The sequence below is a fragment of the Mercenaria mercenaria genome, chromosome 13 (genome assembly GCF_021730395.1).
Source record: "Mercenaria mercenaria strain notata chromosome 13, MADL_Memer_1, whole genome shotgun sequence".
Taxonomy (NCBI): domain Eukaryota; kingdom Metazoa; phylum Mollusca; class Bivalvia; order Venerida; family Veneridae; genus Mercenaria; species Mercenaria mercenaria.
This window is the reverse complement of record NC_069373.1, coordinates 13454512-13477398: the sequence shown is the minus strand read 5'-3', so window position 1 is coordinate 13477398 and position 22887 is coordinate 13454512. Positions and strand designations below refer to the sequence as shown.

Genomic DNA, 22887 nt, shown 5'->3' with positions numbered 1-22887 from the left:
TTTGATGAATATTATCCACTTTAGGGACAACCGGAAACTGAAGAAAAGTGTGTTCTTTGCGTAGGCAAAACAGTTTTCGTTGATAATAGTACAACAACGTCATTCTCTTGCATTTGATCAGTGTTCGTTTATCCCCGCACCCATACTGTTTGTTTTTTCTGTTTTAGCACTTGTATGCATCTGTTTAACCAACAGTATGGGTTCAGATCAGTCTGAATGGATGTGCAGGCTGATTTGGATCCATACTGGTCGCAAAGCATTGATCATTGGTGGTTTTTGCACAGCGGCGCTCATGTATTATATTATAACTAAGTCCACAAAGCCGCATAAACAATACAGACATTTCTATCATAACCATAAATGATTAATAAGATGGTCAGTTTTCACAATGATAACTTAAAAACGCCGACAGTAAAGTAAAACTCTAGATTCCTTACCTGTATTCATTGAAGCTTGACCTATATCCAGTTTGTCCTGTGAATCGTCTGTTACCTTGCAACCTTCATTTTCTGGTATTTGATCACATTTATTCTCTGTATGAATAGATTCTCGATGCGTTTTCACAGAATGTCTCTTTGATTGAAAATATTGAAGAAAGTCCTGAATAATGTCTTCTAATAGCACGTTATCGCTATTTTCTGCTATTTTAACATGTGGCCGAGTGGTGTCACAATTATCACTGGCGTCTTTTACCGGTAAAGATTTTCCATCCGCAGTACTTGCAATCTCATTAGATTTACCAGATTCAGGAATATCAGTGCCCTCTTGTGGCGAGAGCCCGGTTCCGGTTTTCTTATCTTCCATTTGCCACAACTTTCTTTTCCAAGCAGCACCGTCCACAGATTGCCCAAACTCTCTCAGCTGTTTTAGGTACTCTTTCTGATTCACCGCAGCACTTACTAAACTTTCTGTATCAGAGAAAGGTTCTATTTTTAGATACGGCTGATATCTTAACTGCGGCGACAAAGGCTCTGTTAAAGCCTTGGCGGTCAATTTATCAGTCTGATATTGTGAGCCACGAAAAACCAAGGTCTCTAAATTATTAGTTTTACCTTCTACATTAGGGTGCAGCTTGTTTTGCTCTACTGAAGAAGAATCGTCGGATGCGACATTGTCACCACGCAGAATAACATACACATCACTATCGTCACTAAAACTGTCCCCAGGTTGTCCTGGTTCATTTATAGGCGAGATGTTTTCCTTCTGTCCGTGCCAACAGTCCGGATCTCTCTCAGAATTGTTAAATCTCTCCTTTGAAAAAGTTCCTAACAAAATATTTCCTTTGGCTTTGTCAATTTGGCCAGCTACCAATGTAACATATTCACCTTCATCGTGTTGTGGAATATCGGCGTGGAATATACCACTGTCCAGTCCGTGTTTATTGACTTTAACATACCCAACTGGGTATGTGTTTAGTGTATTTTCTATATCTCTAAAGCAATTTTCTATTTTAGATCCTCTATAAGAATTTATTATTTTACCACCAACATTTGTTCTGGCATCATATTCGCTCCGGAAATTATCCAGATGCACTGGTTTTTGACGTGTAACCTTTCTTCTAGACATATTTATTCATCGGTTTGTATTCTTATATCATTTATTGCATGAACATGCCAATGCTTTTATTCCTTAGATTTATCCACTGATTTGACACTGGCAGAGCGTGTTCCTGAAACGATATTACCATTCAGTTACTTGTCCCGATTTTAAAGATTGTCTCCGGAACGCGATATATGCCAATTATTATTGACAAACACCTTGTTTGAACATAGATTCACAATCACCGTTACTGTTATATCTCTGCCAAAATATTCTGTTATGACGTATTGCATTCAATCCTTTCATATCATCAAAGCAATTATTAGTATATCAGGAGTTAGCACGGCTGTTTTGTATAACTGTTTGATACAAGTAAAGCATTTCTCACAACCTCTCCTATTGTTTGCATACTTCTGTGATGATATATAGTCACTAATGGGTGTGAAAACCTTAAACGAAAAGAAAAATATATCACCTTTCAATAGTAAAAAACAATAATCAAAATAGTATTTCTCCTGTACACTACAGTAAATTCGCATTTATTGAAACATCAATCAGTGTAAATGGCATGAAATACCAAAAATTGTAGTTGTAAATGTGTGTATACATTTTCATTATATTTCTATAATAATATTAAGTTATGTCAAAGCGACCTAATGTTTTACTAATTTTAGCCAGGTTTCATTTTACAAAACTTTCATATCTTTTAGCATTCAGCCTCAGCTGAATCTTGATTTATTGACAATTATTTTCCTTTCTTGAGTGGGAAGCAATGTATGGTCGTTCTTCATACCTGCAGTTAATTTAAACTTTAATGAAAAATTGTTAGATTGGACTGTGTTTTCAATATCTTAAAACACCTGGCTCCTATATTAAATTCGTGCTGGGTCATTGAGTGTACGTATTTATATAGTCGTGGGCATACATAGCGTATAAAACTCTAATTTAATAATGTCATTTTTTTCAATATCATTAGCATTCATGTTGGCTGAATAAAATGCACAAAATTTTATTAAATATTCCCGAGGAATGTACGTGCGTCTCTTTATTTTTTCTTTAAAAAACCTTTCGATTGATATAGAAATGTGCATATAATTTGTCACGAAGACGATAATGATGAAATGTGTGGGTTTATCTTGTTAGCTGTGTTAATTTTATTATAGTTAAGGGGATTCCTCATCTCGTTTTAAAAAGTTAATGTGGCGTTAAGCTTAACAAATAAAATTATTTTAAAGCGGTATACCACTGCGTTGTTGTATTTCATAATTAAAAGGACTCGTATCTAAATCTATATATAAAACACAGAGCACAACATATGATATTGAAAAGTCAATAGATAATTGTTTTTATTATCAATTGCTATTGCTATTTCATTTGTTCATTTTATAGCCATTTTACTGCAGCAACGTCATAATCAACCAAACGTTTATAACCGCGATATTACATCTGGAGCCATTTGATGTCTGTATCTGATCAGGCAGCGTAATACTTATTGTTGTATTATGGGTGGTAATCGGCCACAAGGACATTTAAATACAAATTTAGTTCGTGTTATGATTAAATTGAAAAGTATTTGACACAGTTTTCAATACCTGAAGTCACGTAACCGTGTCCTTTATGAGGGAGGAAACAAGATCATTTTATAATGCAAGGGAAACTAGTGTGTAAGAAAGATTCACATGCCTACAGTATTGGTATGAAATCAAGTAAAAAATATAATGAGTGCCAAGCAAAACATAATTGTTTCGAAAGAATAAAAACTTTTATTGAAACCCTTTTATGACCATCTAATCTACCAAAAACAAAAACATGATGTATGACATATTTAATATTAAATTTTGTGTTATAGTTACATGACAACTAAGTCTGACGGACAATATTCTACCTTCCAACCATAAGATAGGGGGTGGGGTGGGGGGGGGGTGGTATTTCGTAATTTTGAAGCACGTCCCGGACACACGTAGATTTCTGTTTGAATATTAGCAGCACTGGTGTTTTATTCTGTAATATGCCAGTAACGTGTGCTATCAGTTAAGACCTTATCCCCACTCCCTCTTAAAATCAAAGAAATTTTGGCATTTATTCTGTATTTACAACACATACATACACTCGTTTGTGTACCTAAAATATAGATGTTTTCATGTAGATCAACCCTTATCCACACAGTGAGTTTTAGGAGGAAAAGCGGGTCAAAAATAATGTGGATCTAGGTATAGCCAAATATTTGCATCTGCTATTAATAACTACATGCATGTTTGAAACTCAACTGTCAGTACTTAATGCATTAATATTAAAACACTTTCAACGAAGTACCCTAGATATTGAAAAAAAACCGGGTCATTATTCGAAACTGCTTCCCTGTAACATAAAATATCATAAACTGCATTTTCAATGACTGAAGTATTTTATGTATGTAAGGTTGGTATGTGTGCGTGTGTATGTGTGTGCGTGTTTACTTATAGCCGCCACCGGTAACCCATATGGGTGACTCCTCCAGAATACTGTTGATATTTTTAGTTGGAGGATAGTGCAAGATAGACTTCAATTCCAGAAGCTTCTCTGGTTCTTTAGCGTACCAGATACGGATTCTTATTCCAGTGTTAGTTAGTTAAGGCAGAGGAAAGGGTGTCAAACTTGTGACCCCTGGTTTTGTAATCAGACAGTTTCAAAACTGGACCACTGCACATTTCAAACGGACCATGCGTTATTCATTACACGCGGTAGGTCATAACAAGGGAGCGTTGTGGCATGAGCTATAACCTGTTAATGTCCCGTTATATGCATATATACTGTGGTCATGATTGTGCATGGGGTATCATGTCGGAATGCATTATCAGTTACAATATTTTACTCTGAAATAAACTGCTTCCTGTCAAAAATCAAACTTTAGCTGCATTAGTAAAAGTCACCAAGTACATGTACATCTGCCGCCCTAAATAAATGACTGGGAAATTATGTTATTAATCCATTCTTTCATTTAAAAAAAAAAGAAAGAAAATGAAACACTGAACTCACATTCATTTCCGCTGTGCATACTCTCTCTAAATCCTGTCTTCTTTTAGGGATAATATATCCTTTTATAAAACTCTAATTTCGCATGAAATCGTTTAACGGTTATATTTACAATAATTGTGTCAGTCTAGTTGGAAGATATTTATAAGGAAAGCACGCAATAATTTGATTAAAGTTCGGATTCGGTTACCTTGTTTACGCCAGGTAAAGGGCGTACTGTTTCAGCAACAATGGTAAATGGACGGACACAAAATACGTTACGTCTTAAAGTATTTAGGACAAAAAAGTTATTCTGTTTGGGTTTCAAATTAATTATGGTATTTCGTAATCTAACTATAACATCATGCTGGGAAGCTGGAAAATGCAGTGGACAAATCTATTATACAAATGCTATTTTTATAGATTACATTTAAAGTGCTTGTAATCATTGAAAATATTAGCAAAGTACAACAGCACACTCCAGTAATGTTGTTATTTTATAGTTAAATATAAACTTAATACAGTGAACTCGGGTATTCCAAATCAGTCTTCATAAAAACTAAGATTGAACTAAAGTTTCAGTATGTACAATATCCTTTATACATATTCATGTATATGTAATGAAAGTTCAAATTTGGCGCCATACAGTTTTTAATTAGGAAAATAGAGACAAAGGCCAGTCTATTTTAGAGATTTTCACAGAGGAATGATGTTAGAATTGTGATATTGGACATAGGATATAGACTTGCTCAGTTCACTACATTCAAAAAGATATATCATAGTCTACTACAGGTGCTAGTCTACATGTAACTTTACCATTTTAACTTTAAACAATTAATTAAAGCTTATAAAACCATATGAGCCGCGCCATGAGAAAGCCAACATAGTGGCTTTGCGACCAGCATGGATCCAGACCAGCCTGCGCATCCGCGCAGTCTGGTCAGGATCCATGCTGTTCGCTTTCAAAGACTATTGTAATTAGAGAAACCATTAGCGAATAGCATGGATGCGCAGGCTGGTCTGGATCCATGCTGGTCGCAAACCCACTATGTTGGTTTTCCCATGGCACGGCTCAATTATAATGTTTGCTGTTTTGTGCTATATCTTGTCAATTTCATACAGTTTATTTACTACACGTAGGTCCACTGCGCCGAGTGCTCAGTATCCATATAAATATGTGAATGTACAAGTCATTATAATACACGTATTTCTTATCATATCTCTTATCTGATCTCACTATGCTATGCATTTTTGTCAAGAAATAACAAGAAAGAACATGTTCCAGTTATCTTAGGAATGTCCGATTATGCAAGTTTTTTTCCCCACAAAATGATATTGGGGTATTGAAAGTGTTCTCTTTTATCTTTGTTAAACTATAAACTCAATGGGTAAGGGTTAAGGGCTTTTAGTACATATATTTTGTGTTTTGCAAATACTCGCCGACACGCCGTTCACATGCACAATACAAAATAGCAAGTGATACATCTCGTGCGAAGTATGGTCCTGCACGGATGCAGATTTTACATCATGTAAATATTTCATCATGTAAATAGTACAGTACATGTATATTAGAAGTGCATTGACTTCTAAACAATACCTTATTTTGGTGTATTAATATCTCAAAAGTAAACAATTTGACCTATACTTTTTCGTTACTTGTTGGTATTATATTTTAGTAACGTTCAGCAAAACATGTCAAACTTCTTTCTACTAGAAATGAAAACTAACAAGGATGGAGTCGTACAGCAATATAGTTCGCTGCAAGTTTTAGAAAACAGAAAAGTTCAGCTTCTTTCTTTTTGTTAAGAAATAATACAACAGAACCATGTATTATCATATCGAAGCAGTAGGATGAGATTATACGCTAGTGGAATAATTTCTCGAGAGTTCAAATTGTAGAGATATGTTACAACATGGTTGTACTACATATTATTTCGAGTTTAATATGTATTTTATGTAAATGAGTAGATGAATGCGGTACATGGCGCACGGATAACGCCAATAAAGTAGGTCGACGTGACGTCAAAATACCAAACGTAATACGTTCCGCGGTAGTGTGTAGACGTGTAATGAGTTTTTTTTCGCGCCTTATATCCTATTCAGTGTGAGTGAATTCAGTTCGATTCTAAAACGTTCTTTATATAAAATGGTTGATCAAATTAAGTAGCACCCCTTCTCTGCCCCTGTATAGCGCCAAACAATACGTCGACGTGACGTCAGATTTATGTGTTTTTACGGATGTGTGCATGGATTTTTCTTATTAGAACTTTTTAAAAAAAGATAAACGTCATTCATAAAAAATTATGGCCTAGTAATAGCTCGACGTTCGTTTTCTTAAAGCCTGCTGCGCAGGCTGCTCTGGATCCATGCTGGCGGCTCATTTGCAATTCAAGAAGAATGCGCAACCAGTCTTATCACGGATTACATTGGTTTATGTTTGTCAACAAAATGTTATTTGCATGCATATAAAAGAAGTGTCTTGGAAATATGTTTAACATTGAGTAATATAGCATAAGGTATAACATGATTAAAAGTATTTTAAGTTAATTTTTTCAAACATTGACATATGTAGAGTAATTAGTTACGAAACACGCAAAATCAGCAAGAATCCATTGTATTTTCCAAATGATTCCATGAATATATTTTTCACAAACTACCTGGTGAAACTTTAAACAAAACCATACATAACAGTTCATTAAAAGATTAACTGCATTTGCTTAAAACTTAGACTAGCTCCTAGACTATGATATATCTTTTTACATTTTTATGATTGAATGTAGTGAACTGAGCCAGTCTATATCCTATGTCCAATATCATGATAATTTCAACATCAGTCCTGTGTGAAAATCTCTAAAATAGACTGGTTTTGTCTCTATGAATTTGAGTTTGTCAAAAAAGGGAAAAATGTAGAAATATAGTTATTATCAGTCTAGTGGCTAGTCTACTTAAAACTCTGTAGTCTTCATTCGTTTAGTTTGTGGTAATTAATTATATTTTTACAGAAAAATATAAAAAGAAAAAACATCACTTACCCATCATGCTCAACTAAGAATATGATATTATACCCCCCATGTCCAAACATATTATGGTCCTTAAAGAATACAACAGTATGTCATATAAACCGCAGTCCTCTCGTTCAGGGGTCAAAACGTTTTTTTTTATTTCCAATATACAATACAACCCGCAGTTTGACATATAAAAAACTCGTTAAACTAAAATGTACGAACTCAAGATTGTACTAATAACATGTAAATAAAGAAAGTTCACAGTTTATGTGATAGACGAATCGAAATTACTGCCCATAATTGTGGCCCTATAGTCAAGTCATAAAATATCTCCAAATCTCACGCTGGTCAACCCCATCACAGGTTATGTAAATAAGTATATTATATCAACTTTGGTCTCAATCAGACAACATATTTTTTCTTGTCATTGTTTTTAGTGTAAACACTTTTTTTCTCTCAACTACAAACATTTTCGTATATATCAATTCATAAAGAGGTGAATAAACTTTTTTTATCTAAATTTTGTTTTCATTTGCTTAGTAAGTCTGTTTAGTTTATAAAAAAATCATTTAAATATTGTAAAGAGAATTCAAAGCTTATTTTAGTTACTCGATTACATCTAAATCTCTTTCTCTATTGAAACTTTTAAGTCCCTCAGCCGAGCCCAATACACGAGCTGTTAGGTACGTGTTTAACACTTACCATGTTGGACACGATTGATTCTGCCTTTGCGATCAGTGTAGATCATGATCAGCCTGCACATCCATGCTGTCCGATCGTGATCTGCACTGTTTGTCATTCAGTCAGTATCTTTTTGGTATGCAATCCTTTTAATAGTTAATGGTACTGTCCAAATTGAAAGACGGGCAAGTTCATTTTATAAATTCAGCAGGGTAAGGGTTAACATAAATTGTATTTTTATCTGAAGTCTCCCTATAGAATTATAATTCCGTTTCATATGGATGGGGCAAAAATCATGTTGTTTTTTGTTTGTTTGTTTTTTTTTTTGGGGGGGGGGGGTGTGCTCCTGCGTGCATTGCTTAAGACAGTGTTCTCTTCCTTGAGATTGCTGAATGCCGGTGTTTGATCGGATAATGTCACGATACATCAGTTTTTCATGGACTTTGCAATGAAAAACCTACCATACTCGTGCAATCCCCAATAAACTATGACGCTAACCAGAAACAGGACAGAACCGAACTGTTCTGTTATGTTATGCTCTATTCTTTTCTGAAGTTCCGACTTCTAATATTTGGATTTTCATTGCGCACGCCACGTATTATGCGGGTTTTGATATCTAAATTGAAATTATTCACTCTCTGAACAATGACATTTGATCCCAGTTCAACTTTTTCATATCGGAGTAATGGTATAATGTTGTATGGAAATCAGTTAATAACTTTGACAAGCAGTCTGCTGCAATGAAATGTTAGTTCATATTGACGGTACTTTGAAAGCAAAATTACTGTGTGATGAAGATGAAGATGAAGTGGTGCTAATGCCGTTGTTGATGTTGATGTTGATGAAGATGCTGATATCGTCGTCGTTGTTGTTGTTGTTGTTGTTGATGATGATGATGATGATATTGACGTTCGGAGACTACCAATTTTGCTTGATCGGACACGTAGATCTAGTGAGCTTCAGGGGTGAACGATTCTTGATTGTTCAGTTATAACAAAACGTGGGAAAATCAAGTGTCGTTCACCTCTCAAGCTAACAAGATCTACGTGTCCAATCATGCAAAATTGGTAGTCTCCGAACGTCCACATCATCATCAGATAGATCAACACAAGATAATGGAGTTACGTGGAAATAAAAGTACGTGCATGCAGAAAAGACATGTTAACATTTCGATTAAGTAATCTTAGTTGTTGACCCCGGTGAAATTTAACATTTTATAATGGTGATATACAACGCCGGTAGAATTAATATGATTTCCAGAGCTTCAGTCAAAGTCTGCGATTGCGTTCTATTTGCCGACAGGATCTTTTTACTGATTTCATATTGAGTCAGTTAACGTTACCAATGTTCCTGGCGCATCAGTACTGGCCTGTCTCCGCAAGTAACTGACAACTTCATCACATGTATCAGATGTGAAGGACCAAATGACATTAGACACACTGACGTCTTTACAATGGAGAACATAGGCACGGGGAGCCAACTTGCGATATCTCTCTATTTTACGACATACCATTGGGTACAGGTATAATTTTACAACCTACATGTACAATTTTATGCATGCACGTACAAAAAGTTCCTGCACGTACAATTTGTTACCTTTAGGGCGTATAACCGATTCATTGTGCTGAGATATGTTAAAATATGGTTGTGCTACATATTATTTCGAGTCTAATATGTCTTTTATGTAAATGACTGAATAGATGAAATTTATGCATGCACGTACAAAAAAAATACCTGCACGTACAATTTATCACCTTTAGGTAGGTCTTTAGTCTTTCAAAAGTGCTTGCAGGTATAAAATTGTAAGTGAAGGTATGAAACTGACCTCTATAGTGTCGAAGAAAACATAACATGCAGGGTGTATCTGCAATAAGAAACGATAATTACCAATTGTTAAATATGAATAGCGTACAATTGTCGAGTCAGAAATGTGCAGTCGAACCATGGTTATCATAGAGGTGCAGTATTAAATATTCTTTTTGAACTGGTACCCGTTATGGTAGTCAGATTTATTGCGTGTTTAATAGACTGCTTGGACCGTTTTTATAGTAAGTAGTTTTCAGTTATATGTATTCTGCATTGAAGTTTTTTATGAGAACATACATGGAAAATACTTTTTAGCATATTAAAAACTGCAAAATTATTTACCTTAGTTTTCGTCAAATTATGCCTTAAAATGATTCCACCCCTCTCCCTCTCAAAAATGAGTCCACCCCTCCTCCCTCTCTCTCACACACACGCGCGCACGCACGCACACATCGAATGCACCAAGGGCAATCTAGAATTTCAAATTTTTCCAAGGGTTCTGTCCCGACCCCATAGATAAAAGATGCCCACTATTTAACTTTTGCCAAGCCACGCCCTCCTGCCTCATCACTGTCCTTAGAAAGCACAAAACAAAAGGAAGTGGATGTCGCTTGAATGAACGAGTAATTGAACCTACACGGTAAGGGCATCTTGCAAATCGCCGCAACCTGTGATATATATACAACAACATAAACAGGTAAAGCTAACGAAAATAGTATCTTTTTAAAGCAATGATATTAATCGGAGTAGTCAGGACAAAATGACATCTTTGCACGCAATCAGTTGATTGAATCAGTGATTTAATTACATTCTTTAACATGTCAGGGCGATATGTAGCCTGATTTTAAAATCAGATATGATCTTCCGGTTTTGGTTCAGATCAGGTGGTATTTTCCTGTTCTAATTTTTATTGTTTTTACATCATATTTGACTCCCAGCATGTTCCCCAATCCTTAAAGAGACAAATTACTTATATACAGTCGTCGGATTTTACGCGTTCGGATATCCCGTGACCGTGAAAAAAAATCAGTGACTGCCGTGTCATCCTCTCTCGTCACGTTCTGTATACCCTTGCCAGCCACACTTATAAAGGAACCACCTTCTCCCAACACTTTCAGAGTAGAGATTCAATTTCAGTTTTGTGGCGGAAGCCACGAGACAACTCTCTCCTAGAATGACTGGTGTTGACTTTTGAGGAAGGGATCAGTTTTCTCTTGGTGAAGAATTTTCGATTGAGTGACCTGACCCTTTCCCGTCATTTTTGGTGAAGCCATCCTGTTTCAGTCTGTTGAGGAAGGGATACTATCCTCCGCAACTTTCAGAGTGAATATTCCGTTTCAGTCTATGTGTGTATAGGGGTACGAAAGTGAGTGGGGGTGGGGGGGGGGGGCGGAGGGTACCCTCTCCCGCAATTCTGTACTTACTCAACTTAAGATTTTATGGGAAAGAGGGCCAGCCTCTTGGGCTACGTATAGGTCAGATATTCAATTTTAGCGTGTTGGGTAGGGGCTACCCTCTCAGTATTGGAATATAATATGATAGGATAAAATCAAATTATTGTGTTTCATCTATACTGAATTTTCAGTTTAAATAATAAGTTGCATAAAATGCACATTTTGCATGCTTTATTTTCATCTTGCGTACGTTGTTGGCGAATATCGGGAATTTGTAATTTTCTTACACTTCAATGTTTCATGAAATTCGTTTTAGAAATACGATTGTTTATATGCTTATATCATAAGAAAGGCAAAACAATCGCTCTGTTAGTAAAAGTGATCGCCTCTGCGTTAAATAATTAGTAAAAATTTAATTCGACAGAATTTACCAATGCGCATTACATAACGGCTTAGTTAATTCATAAAATTATTTTTTCCGTCAAATAAGAAGACTCGGTGACGTGACGTCAACTTTATTTGACGTCATTTCAGTCATTTGCTTTTCAATACTTTCTGTAACAGAACTGACTTACAACAAAGGTTTTACATGCTTAAGTTGTATTGTGATAAATGGGGTTTAAGTGTTAACACTGAAAAGACAAAAAATTATGGTGTTCAAAAGAAGGGGTCAGTTAAAAGAGAGATGACCAATGGACTTATGACAGAAAATCTCTTGAAATAGTGACAGAATTCAATTACCTATGTGTAGTATTCAGTGCATCAGGGTCATTCAATTATAATCAAATAATGTTGTCTGGTAAAGCATTTAAGGCAATGAATGTGTTGTTAAATAAAATCAAGAATTTTAGTTTCTCATTGAAAACATATCGTCAACTATTTGATGCTTTTGTGTCGTCGATTTGTTAATGACAAGACTTTCATACCTATGTTTAAACAGAAACTTTTTGACTGTTACTTACAAGAATGGCACGAAAACCTTCAAACAAATAATTGTTTGACAGTATACACAAAGTTTAAAAAAAAAAAACAAAAAAAAAACAAGAGTTAAAGTATGAACAATATCTTGATATAATAACAAAACACAATTAAGAATATCTGCACATAGACTTAAAGTAGAAGCAGCGAGATATGGTAGAAATAGACTTGAACAGACTTGAACGTAATGAACGTTGGTGTCGGGTATGCCAGAAAAATATCATAGAAGATGAATATCATTTTGTCATAGAGTGTGATAGATACAGAGAATTTAGAAATGAATATATTTCGTAGTATTTATATGAAAAAACCTAGCATGTTCAAATTCATTGAATTACTGGATTGTAAACAACGTAAAATAGTACGCAATTTGTGTAATTATTTATGTAAAGCTTTTGAAATTCGTAAAAATGTACTTAATGTTCAAGTCTAATGATGTGTCAGATAATTATACGTCTTAGTGTATTTGTTCATTGTATAATTGTATGTGTTACGTGATCATATGTAAAATTGTATGTGGATGATGAACCTTGTTGGTTTAAGTCTGATCAATAAACTATATAACTATATGTTGTGTTCTATTCTATTCTTTTTCCTGTTTACTGTGTATTTTTATTGTTGTCCCCACTGAGGGTGGACTTCAAAATTACTTACTTAGGTCAATTAAGTGAGCGACTAAGTATATAGTATAGGTGGATGGTCCGTAACGTACAATAGATACAATTGTTATATATAGTAAAGTAGATATTAATATCCATCAAAAATTTTAAATATTTTAAGTTGGAAGATTTTTACAAAAATCTTCATAATATTGTATTATTTATGAAATATAAACAGTAGAACTAAATATTAATACAAAATTAAGGTCACCGTCGACTACTGTTTATATGAATATTAGGTATAAAGGGAGATAATATAGAAACGTAGCCTTACTGAAAATTTTGGCTTATCAGGATGATTTATTTTATGGTCTGTCATCCTCTCACAGACACTTGGGGGTTGACTGGGACCAGCGCCCCACCCCCTCCCAATCCGCCCCTGCCAACCTTCAGCCAATCTATTTTCGTCTTTTAAAACAAACTGAGCACGATCGTTGCCATTTCAGCACGTTTTAAAAAAAAACATATTCTATCAATGCTCAGAAAAACTATTAGTAAATTGAATATATATAGGAGTTTTTTTAATTGCGACGTAGAAATAGTACTAGAATCTAGATCTATATAGTTTCTAATAATTCATAGAATATACTATACTATTTATTCAATGTATACTATTTTATATTCTAAACCTATTTCGTGTTTACAGAGAGAGAATACAGAACGGAGAGAGTACACAGAAGAGACTATGACTGGCAAATGTAAGGACTGGGACCAGTCTATGCCAGGTGCAGCAGTGTAGTACCTAGCCTTCTTGAGCGTTTCTTCGGCTAGAAATAGCGTTAGCGCATGTTCATTTTCGTGTTATAACATCTTCAGAATTCCTCGGGAGCAGTTGTTATAACACGAAAAAAAAAAAACAAATACAAAAACATGCGTTATCCCTACATTTTTTAAGAAATAATTTATATCAAAACCGTGTTTTAACACTATTTATACACGATGGGCGGTTACACGTTGGGCGCAATAATTTCGAACAAAGTATTATACGGTATAACCGCCCGAGTGTATAAATAGTGTTCAAACACTTGTTTCGATTCTAATATGTCTTTTATTGTAAAAGCTATATCAAATATGGTAGAACTGCTTCTTCGCGCATGCATGGCGCCAAGTAGTTGCTCGTCACGCTTCTTAGTTTATACACGCCAGGACCGGAAATGGTAATACGTCGTGCGGAATAATTCAATTTGGGTGAAAATGATGGCGAATTATTCTGCAAAGCGAATAACCAACTCAGTATGTGTGTAAATTAATCAAGACAATTGTACAGTGTGACGTTTCCTTTAAAACATGCTATTAAGTAGAATATTTGATCGAATTTGAAAGCGCTATTTCTCGATGCGTACATGGCGCTAAATATCACGTCGACGTGACGCCAACATAATATCGTTGTGATGATTTAATATTACTGGTGATATTAGAATTCGTTTTAAACATATTTTAAGTAATTTTTTTTATCAAATTTAAAAGCGCTGTTTCTCGATGCATATATGGCGCTAAATACCACGTCGACGTGACGTTAACATATTATCGTTGTCACGGATGATAAAAGTATTGTTAGTCATATAATTCTAATATACTTGCTTCTGTTAAAACACGCTTCCGCTAAAATGACGTCACGTTAACGTGCGAAGACGTGAATGTTTTTGTTGCGACGTAGAAAGAGCGTTACTATATTTTGTCCACAGTTTTAGATTAAGGGCATATATGTATAGAAAATCCGTGTTTTAACGTAATTAATACACGGAAAGAGGTTAATACGTCCGCCGCGGAATAATTTCACGAGGGCGTGTACGCCCGACGTATAACCGCCCGAGTGTATAAACCAGTGTTAAAACACTGTATTGTTATAAATTATTTCGATTCTATTATGTCTTTTATTGTAAAATTTATCAATTATGATAGACCTGTTTCTTCGCGCATGCATGGCGCCAAATGGTAGGATGTCACGCTCCTTTATTTATACACAACAGGACCGGAAATGGTAATACGTCTTGCGGAAGAGTTTAATTTGGGCGAAAATGATGGCGAATTATTCTGCAAAGCGGATAATCAACTGAGTATGTGTGTAAATTAATCAAGACAGCTGTGCTATATGACATTTCCTTTTAAACATGTTTTTCAAATTTGGGCATACAGACACTAAATAGAAAAATGGCGCGAAAAAAATGGCGAATACAAATAGTCCTCAGTTTTTTTGCTCTGTAGAACTATTTTCCTTATTTTCTTTGCTATTTTTTTTTTTTTTTTTTTTTTGCTGAAATCACATGACAGATCTATGCTTGACATGTAGGTAGCATTTTCATAATGAAATAACAACATGACAAAATTTTCCATGGAAACCTAGATCATACACCACCAATATAATTTGGGGTCTCATTTTTAGCTGATTTTGCAGTTTGTGTGTTTGACTGAAATTATTTTTCTTGCATCAAATATGACCCCCACTTTTCTTCTGATTTTTATTTAGCCCTGACAATATTCTTCAAGAAAATGTAGGTTACAGACATTCAAAATGGGTCCTGATGTGTGCTGCGGCCATTGGAAATAGGTCAGTATTATATAGAATAAAGAACAACAACTATTTAGTGTGTTATAACCTATAAGATGACACTGGTAAAATCTGAAATCTAGCAAGATGATGGTGAAAATGGGCTACTTTGATTAGAATTTGATAGAAAATGACAAATTTATTGCATTTTTGTTTAAAATGAGGATAAAATCCAAAAATATCACATTTTCACTGTTTTTAGTGTATTTTTTTCAAAATCTGCATATTTATAGCCTGCTGATTGCTAATTTATGGCCATCAGAGGTAAAAGTGAACATATTTAACAGTTTAAATGTGTAATTTGTATGCAGATCAGAGTAGAAAATGTCAAAACAGGGCAAAACAAGTCTGCATTTAGTGTAACTGCTTCAAAATTATGTCGCGACACCTATTTTTGACAAAATCTGACGCTTTGTCTTATGGTACTGAAAATGCCATAAAACCTTAGAAACTGTTGATATCAAGCTAAAACCTTATATTTTTTCATGCATTTAGGTTTCTTGTACATTTCAAATGAAACTGGCACAGTGTCAGAGAAAAAAGTTTTTCTTATTAGCTATTTCTGGATGCGTACATGGCGCTAAATATCACGTCGATGTGTTTTCAGTATAATACGGTACAGTTGTGATGATTACTGTCCCCACTGAAGGTGGACTACAAAATTAATTACTTAGGTCAATTAAGTGAGCGACTAAGTATATAGTATAGGTGGATAGTCCGGCAAATTGTACAAGGAGAAATGATTTTATATAACAAAATTAATTTATCTGTCCGCAGCGTTAATCAAATACAAAAATTTGGTACATTATATTCAAATATTTTGAGATCTTTATAATTCAACGTAAGATTCATATTAAATCATTTATTTGTACAATATTAACATCAATATTTATACTGCATTATATCCAGTGTAAAGCGTAAAGGGAGGTAATAATGATATACTCCCTAGTATTTTCCAGGGCTCATCGGATAGATAAGTGTGATTTATTTTCTAAACGAATTAGAATTTACCTGAAAAATCGGCGAGGCAGAAATTTTCGGGAAATACTTCAAATAGAATCTAGTGCGGTATACATGTGCCCAGGTACACAATCATAGGCACCCGATTTTTTTGGGCTACGCTCCTGCACCGCAGGGCGGGCGCGCGCCGACATATATCGTAACATGTCATGCACTGTAATTCAACCTACCTATATAAAAAGGTGAAAAGTCCACAAATCTCCCGTTTAAGAAATGACAGATTTTCTCCTGTTACTTAAAAAAACTAGACATGTTACGATATGCGCTCTGCGGTGCAGGAGCGTAGTCCAAAAAATCGGGTGCCTATGTACACAATGAGAGTTTACAAGCCATCAAGAACATTTTTCTTCATTTTGAAGTATCATGTTAAGTTGGGGTTTCATGGGGTTTCCCTGACTGAAATAAAATTCTACACGACAAAATGGTGTATTTTAAAGCCATTTTCAGTTTACAAATTCTGAGCAAGAACATCCTACTAGCTAGAGTAACTGGAGTAGGCCTACATGAGGTGCTGAGGGTTTCCGGGAACTCCTCGGGAAATTTTAAAATTCAGCAAGGCAAAATGATACATTTAAACCCATTTCAGATGAAAAGATCTGAACAAATCAAGAGAAATTTTGATATTATACAATACAAAACGGTGTATTTTTAGCAATTTCAAAAATATGAGCAAATCTGGTTGAAATATGTCCACTACTCGCCTTCAAAAAATGAGCACATGTAGAGAATGTGGGTTCGATGTTCTCTCCTAGAAATTTTGAAAATATAAAAGACAAAATGGCGCAATTTAAGTCATCTCCGACAAAAAAAATCTGAGCAAATCAAATTGAAATGTTCGCACTGCTCGCCTTAATAAATGGAATATAAGCAGAGATAGGGATTGGGGTGCCAAAATGGTGCATTTTAGGCCATCTCTGACAAAAAATCTGAGCAAAACAAGTTAAAATGTACACACACTACTCGCCTGCATATTTTGGGTACCAGTAGAGATAAGGGTTTTGAGGTCCTTCCCGAGGATTTTTGAAATTATAAAAGACAAAACGGTACAACCATCTCTGGCAAAAAATCTGAGCCAGTCAGGTTAAAATGTACAAGCTATATAGTCACCTGCATAATTTGAGTACAAGTAGAGATTACCGTTTCTGGGTCCTCCCCGAGAATTTTTCAAATTACATGTATAAAAGACAAAATGATTTTGAGCCATCTTCGACAAAAAAATCTGAGCAAATTAGGTTGAAATGTATACACTGCTCGCCTACAAGTACAGATAAGAAGGGTTCGTGGGTCTTTTCCGGGGAATGAAGAAATTCAGTAAGGCAAAATGGTGCGTTTTAAAATCATTTGAGACAAGCGAATCTGAGCAAATCAGGTTGACTAGTTCACCATACCAGCTTGGTAAAACGCAAAACAGGTAGGGGGCACAGGAATTGTGAAAATGCTACTAGACCAATGGTATGTTTTTGAGGCAATTCAGATATAGTATTGTTACCAAAACGTTATATGATTTAAGTGCAACACAGCACTCTTTAGAGAGTATATGAGAAGTGCTTGGGGAAAAACAAGTGTATGACTTCTTTTGCGAGTTACCATCGACTCTGCCACAATTTAACAAACAAAACACCCACTTTGTCTCTACCGTTAGACCTTTGCTAAAAAAGCAGGTCTTGAACTAGAGCTTTCCAATTATCGTCCTGTGAGTAATTTATCATTTCTATCAAAACTTATTGAGAAAGCTTTTCTTTACAGATTAAACAAACATGTAAATCAAAACAGTCTTTTGCCAAAGTACCAGTCTGCATATAGAAGATACTACTCCTGTGAATCTGCGCTGCTTCGGTTAATAAATGATCTTCAAAGCGGTATGGAGAAAAAGGAAGTCACGGCCCTTATTTCAATTGACTTCTTCTTCTTCTTGGCGTTCACCGCCTACACTGTCACCCCTGATTCAGCAATGAAAGATGCCGTCTTCTTCAGGTCCTCCTTCTTGCCGTGCACTTCGGTTTTCATTCGGGTGCTGTTTGGCCACACACTTTTCTTTGGTTTTCCAGACGTGGACATCTCTGCAGAATGTGCTCAACAGTTTGCTGTACCAGACCACAGGGGCACATCGGAGAGGGAGACAATTTAAGCTTTGTGCACATGTGGGCATTTAACCTGTTATGTCCTGTGCGAAGCCTAAAGATGATGACTTGTTCCCATCTGTCTAGTAGGTGGTAGTCATCTGTGGCTGGCTTTGGCTTTGTCAGTGCTTTGATCATTGTCACCTTCTCCTCGTGAGTAATGGCATTTTGTGGCTGGTTATCTGTAGCTCCAAGCTTGGCTAATCTGTCTGCATTCTTATTTCCAGGTACACCACAGTGTGCAGATATCCATTGTAAGGACACAACTCTTGTTTTGCATAGACTGAACAGTGCCCTGGAGATGGATGTTTGTTTGGAATTTTCCAGTGCTTGGAGAACTGACAGAGCATCCGCGAAGATAACCACGTTGGGGGCAGCTCTCTGGAGACTCCTCAATGAGTTTAATAGCTTGTTTGATGGGCTCAACCTCTGCTCTATAGTTGGTACAGTGCCTTCCGGTTGGGATACTATTTGTCTCTGATCTTCCCGATGTATACAGTATGAAGATGCTAGCTCCTCTGTCTTTTATTGCAGCTGAGGCTGAGCCGTCTGTGTACACCTGTGTCCTTGTCTCTGACGGGTATGTGTCTTGGATCATGGCCTGTGTAAAGGATAGCTTGGTAATTTCATCTGAAGTACCAGGGGGAAGACCAGGAACATTGGTATGTATAGTCAAGATGGATTGGTCATGATTCCATGGTTCTGGTAGATCTTGAACAGTGAAGGGAGTAGTGGGTGGTCCAAGATGCTCTGCATAGGTTTTGTTTAGCTTCTTGGCTTCATATACAAAGCGACCTCTTTTTAAACGATTTTTTGTAAGCCCTTCAAGTTTGGCTTTCATGGGATGATCTGGCAGGTATTTGTATTTGCTGGTTTGTACCAGGGTTTTGGACTCTCTTCTCTTGGCAAGTGGAGGGATGGCAGTAGCGTCTTCCATGGCCTTAATGGGTGTTGATTTCAGTGCTCCGGTGATGAGTCTGAGAGCCTGATTTTGCACCTTGTCTGATTTGTCTTGACCGCTGTTATCCAAGCTGAGGAGCCATACTCTAAGATTGGTCTGATGGTCCCAAGGTATACTGTCTTGAGTACGTTTTCGTGTGCTCCCCAATTTGTACCAGCAAGTTTCCGTAGAATGGGAAGCTTTTTTCTTTTTCGTGCCTTGCTTTCTGCATTGGTTAAATGTGTATTCCATGTAAGGCGCCTGTCGAACGTTACTCCCAGATATGTTGCCTCCTCAACTTCTGCAAGTGGGGTGTCACAAATCCTAATACAGCCAGCATCTGTCGGCTTTGGTGACAGTGAAAACAGGGTTGTGCAGGACTTCTCAATGTTGACCTGAACACACCATTCTTCTGCCCAGGCTGAAAGCCTGTCTGTCGCTTCTTGCATTCTGTAGTTAGCAGTTATTGCATATTCCTCTGAGCACCAAAGCACCAAGTCATCCGCGTAGAGAGCAGCTTTGACTCCTCTTGGAAGTTCAGCTACCAGATCGTTGATGAAGAGAAGAAAGAGAGTAGGAGAGAGTATTCCTCCTTGGGGAACTCCATGTCTCTGCAGAAACTTATTACTAGAGGTTCCATCAGGGTTCACTCTAGCCCTTCGGTTGAAGAGATAGGACTTTATCCATCTGTACATGGTGCCTCCAACACAATTCCTCTGTAGTTTCACCAGAATACCATCCACCCATACCTTGTCAAATGCTGTCTGAAGGTCTACCCATGTCACTAGAGTAACCTTTTTTGCCTGAAAGGCATTTTCGATTTCTTGTGCAAGGTATGTTGTTTGATCCTCTGTTGACCGGAATGACCTGCAGCCAGCCTGTTGGTGGGCCAAGATATTGTTAACTTTCAAGTACCACTTCATGCGTTGGTTTATGATGCTTTCCATGGTCTTCCCCACTGTGCTGGTGAGACTAATAGGGCGATAGCTGGCTACCTTCTTTTTGTCCTTTCCACGTTTTAGGATAGGTGCCATGATTGCCTCCCTCCAGACCTTTGGAAGTTTTCCCTCCTTCCAGCTCAGGTTGAAGACATCTAGAAGGGTTTTCGTAGCAAACCTTCCCATATGGGTCAGCATCTCATTGGTGATGTGGTCTGGTCCTGGTGATTTCTTGGCTTTGACTTCTTGAGTGCTGTAAGTAGCTCATTTAGTGTGAGGCTTGCTTCCATCACTTCTTCCTTAGACTTTTTGGATCTTCTCTCTCTTTCCTCCCTTCTAACTTCTCTTTGCCGTTCTCTGTTGACTGTGATGTTGCTTACTTCCTCGTAGTTTTCAGTAAACTTATTTGCAGCCTGTTTTACAGTCAGCAAAGGACCATTTTCTTCCACAGATGTAGTGCCTCTTTCGCATCCGCCTTCATCATTCAATTGCCGTGTAAGTTTCCAGAGCTTTGTACTGTCTCTTTCTAAATTGAGTGAGGCAGTTTTTTCTTTCCAGCTCTCTCTTCTGGCCTGGATCTTTGCTCTCAGAAACGTGGCCTTTGCCTTTTGAAGTTTTAGGTTGTTGGTTTGGGACGGTTGTGTTTCAGCCTCTCGCCTGGCTTCTGACAACTCCTCCTGAAGGCCCTCTAGTACCTTGTTCCAGTACAGCTTGTAATCTCTCCTGGAACCTCTAGGAATACATTTTTGGCTGCCTGGAGTAGGGCTGGATTGAAGTCCTTTGTGACTTTGTTGATGTCCGTGCCTTCAGTACGAATCTGTCTGCAGGTTTCATCTGTAAGCTCTCTGTATCTTTTCCAATCAGCCTTTTTGTAGTTCCAACGAGGTAAGCTTGGTTCCTGTATGGTCCTATATTGCAAGATGAGGTAAACAGGACGGTGATCGCTACCGCCTAGTTGCTGTCCTACTTCTCTTGCAATATTCTTGTGGATGTCTTCAGTGCAGAAACCAAGATCAGGAGTGGAAGTGGTGCGCCAACGTCTGGAACAGAAATTGTCCTGGTCGTCGGGGTTGTTGATCAGCAACAGGTTGTGATCATCTTGCCAGGACCCTACTTCTTCTCCACGCCTGTCTATATGGTCATATCCCCAGCTCTGTGAGTGGCTGTTGAAGTCGCCAATGTCTAGGAAGTTTGAGTCCTGCACTGGGATCGTGTCAAGGGATAGAGGTTTGTCATTTGGGGAGTAGAGGTTGACAACATTTAACTCACATCTCTAAGTTTTAGGCGTATCACCTGATACTCGGAGTCATCCATGTGCACGGTGATCTGCGTTGCTGCTATGTTGTTTCTCACCAGTGTTAGGATTCCTCCCTTGCTCCTACCCAACCTGTCACAACGGAAGCACTGGTAGCCGCTACCCTTGAAGGATTTTTCCTCGCTAAGGTGAGTCTCTTGGATGCAGCAGACATGAGTGTCCTTATCAAACAAGGTGTTCTCTAAGTCCATTTTCTTATTGAGGAGTCCTTTTGCATTCCAATGCATAACCTTGAAAGGTTGCATTGGCTTCTTTTTCGTTCCCGTGTAGCCAGTAGATTTCCTCCATCGTCCCCTAGCTCTAAGGCGATGGGAGTTACCTCCAGTAGTATGAGGTGGGCTCTGTGGAAGCTCCGAGCCCAGCACTGATTCTGCCTGGAAGGATCTCAAAGAACCAGCGCCATCACAACTAAATCTAGGTGACTGTGTAGTCATGGTGTAGTAAACGCATGGTACCATGGTTTGTTAGAGAGCGCCAACTGGCCTGGTACATCTGTCTTCAGCTCTCTAGTTTTTATGGCGGGGTTACCTCTCCCTTAGATTCCAGCCAAAAGACCTACCCTGGAATCACAGGGGATCTGTTCATAGGCAGCAAGACATATCCGCGCACCGGTGGGCCTTGCATTCCGCATGTCTGGTGGCAGACCTCCTCCGAGTCCTATACAGTTCTGCCTGAGGCCGCAGGGTGTTCAGTATCCGTGTGTCGCCACGAGAAGGCACTGCATAGGGCTTGTCTACAGAGAGGCTATGTACTGGCAGTGAAGACTTACGCACTCGGCTTCCTTTTTGCCCAAAGGGCTAGCCAGAGGCAGAGGCTGAAAGCGGAAGGTGACAAGCACACAACACACAGCACATCACACTAGACGCATCAGTAGACCATTTGACAATTGACTTAAGTGCGGCATTTGACACTGTCGATCACGACATTCTTATAGATGTCCTAAAAGCACAGTA

At 37.4% G+C, this 22887-nt stretch overlaps 1 protein-coding gene and 1 long non-coding RNA gene across 2 annotated transcripts in view; one reads left to right on the top strand and one right to left on the bottom strand.

Moving 5' to 3' along the window:
- LOC123530509 (pleckstrin homology domain-containing family G member 7-like) overlaps window positions 1-1816 on the bottom strand; it is a 234285-nt gene extending 232469 nt beyond the window's left edge. The window contains exon 1 of the mRNA XM_053521204.1: window positions 438-1816. Within this exon, the coding sequence (XP_053377179.1) occupies window positions 438-1566 (1129 nt within the window). The 5' untranslated portion in view covers window positions 1567-1816. The remainder of the gene's footprint in view (window positions 1-437) is intronic.
- LOC128547828 (uncharacterized) overlaps window positions 1-22887 on the top strand; it is a 283211-nt gene that overhangs the window by 234618 nt on the left and 25706 nt on the right. The gene's annotated exons all lie outside the window — the stretch shown is intronic.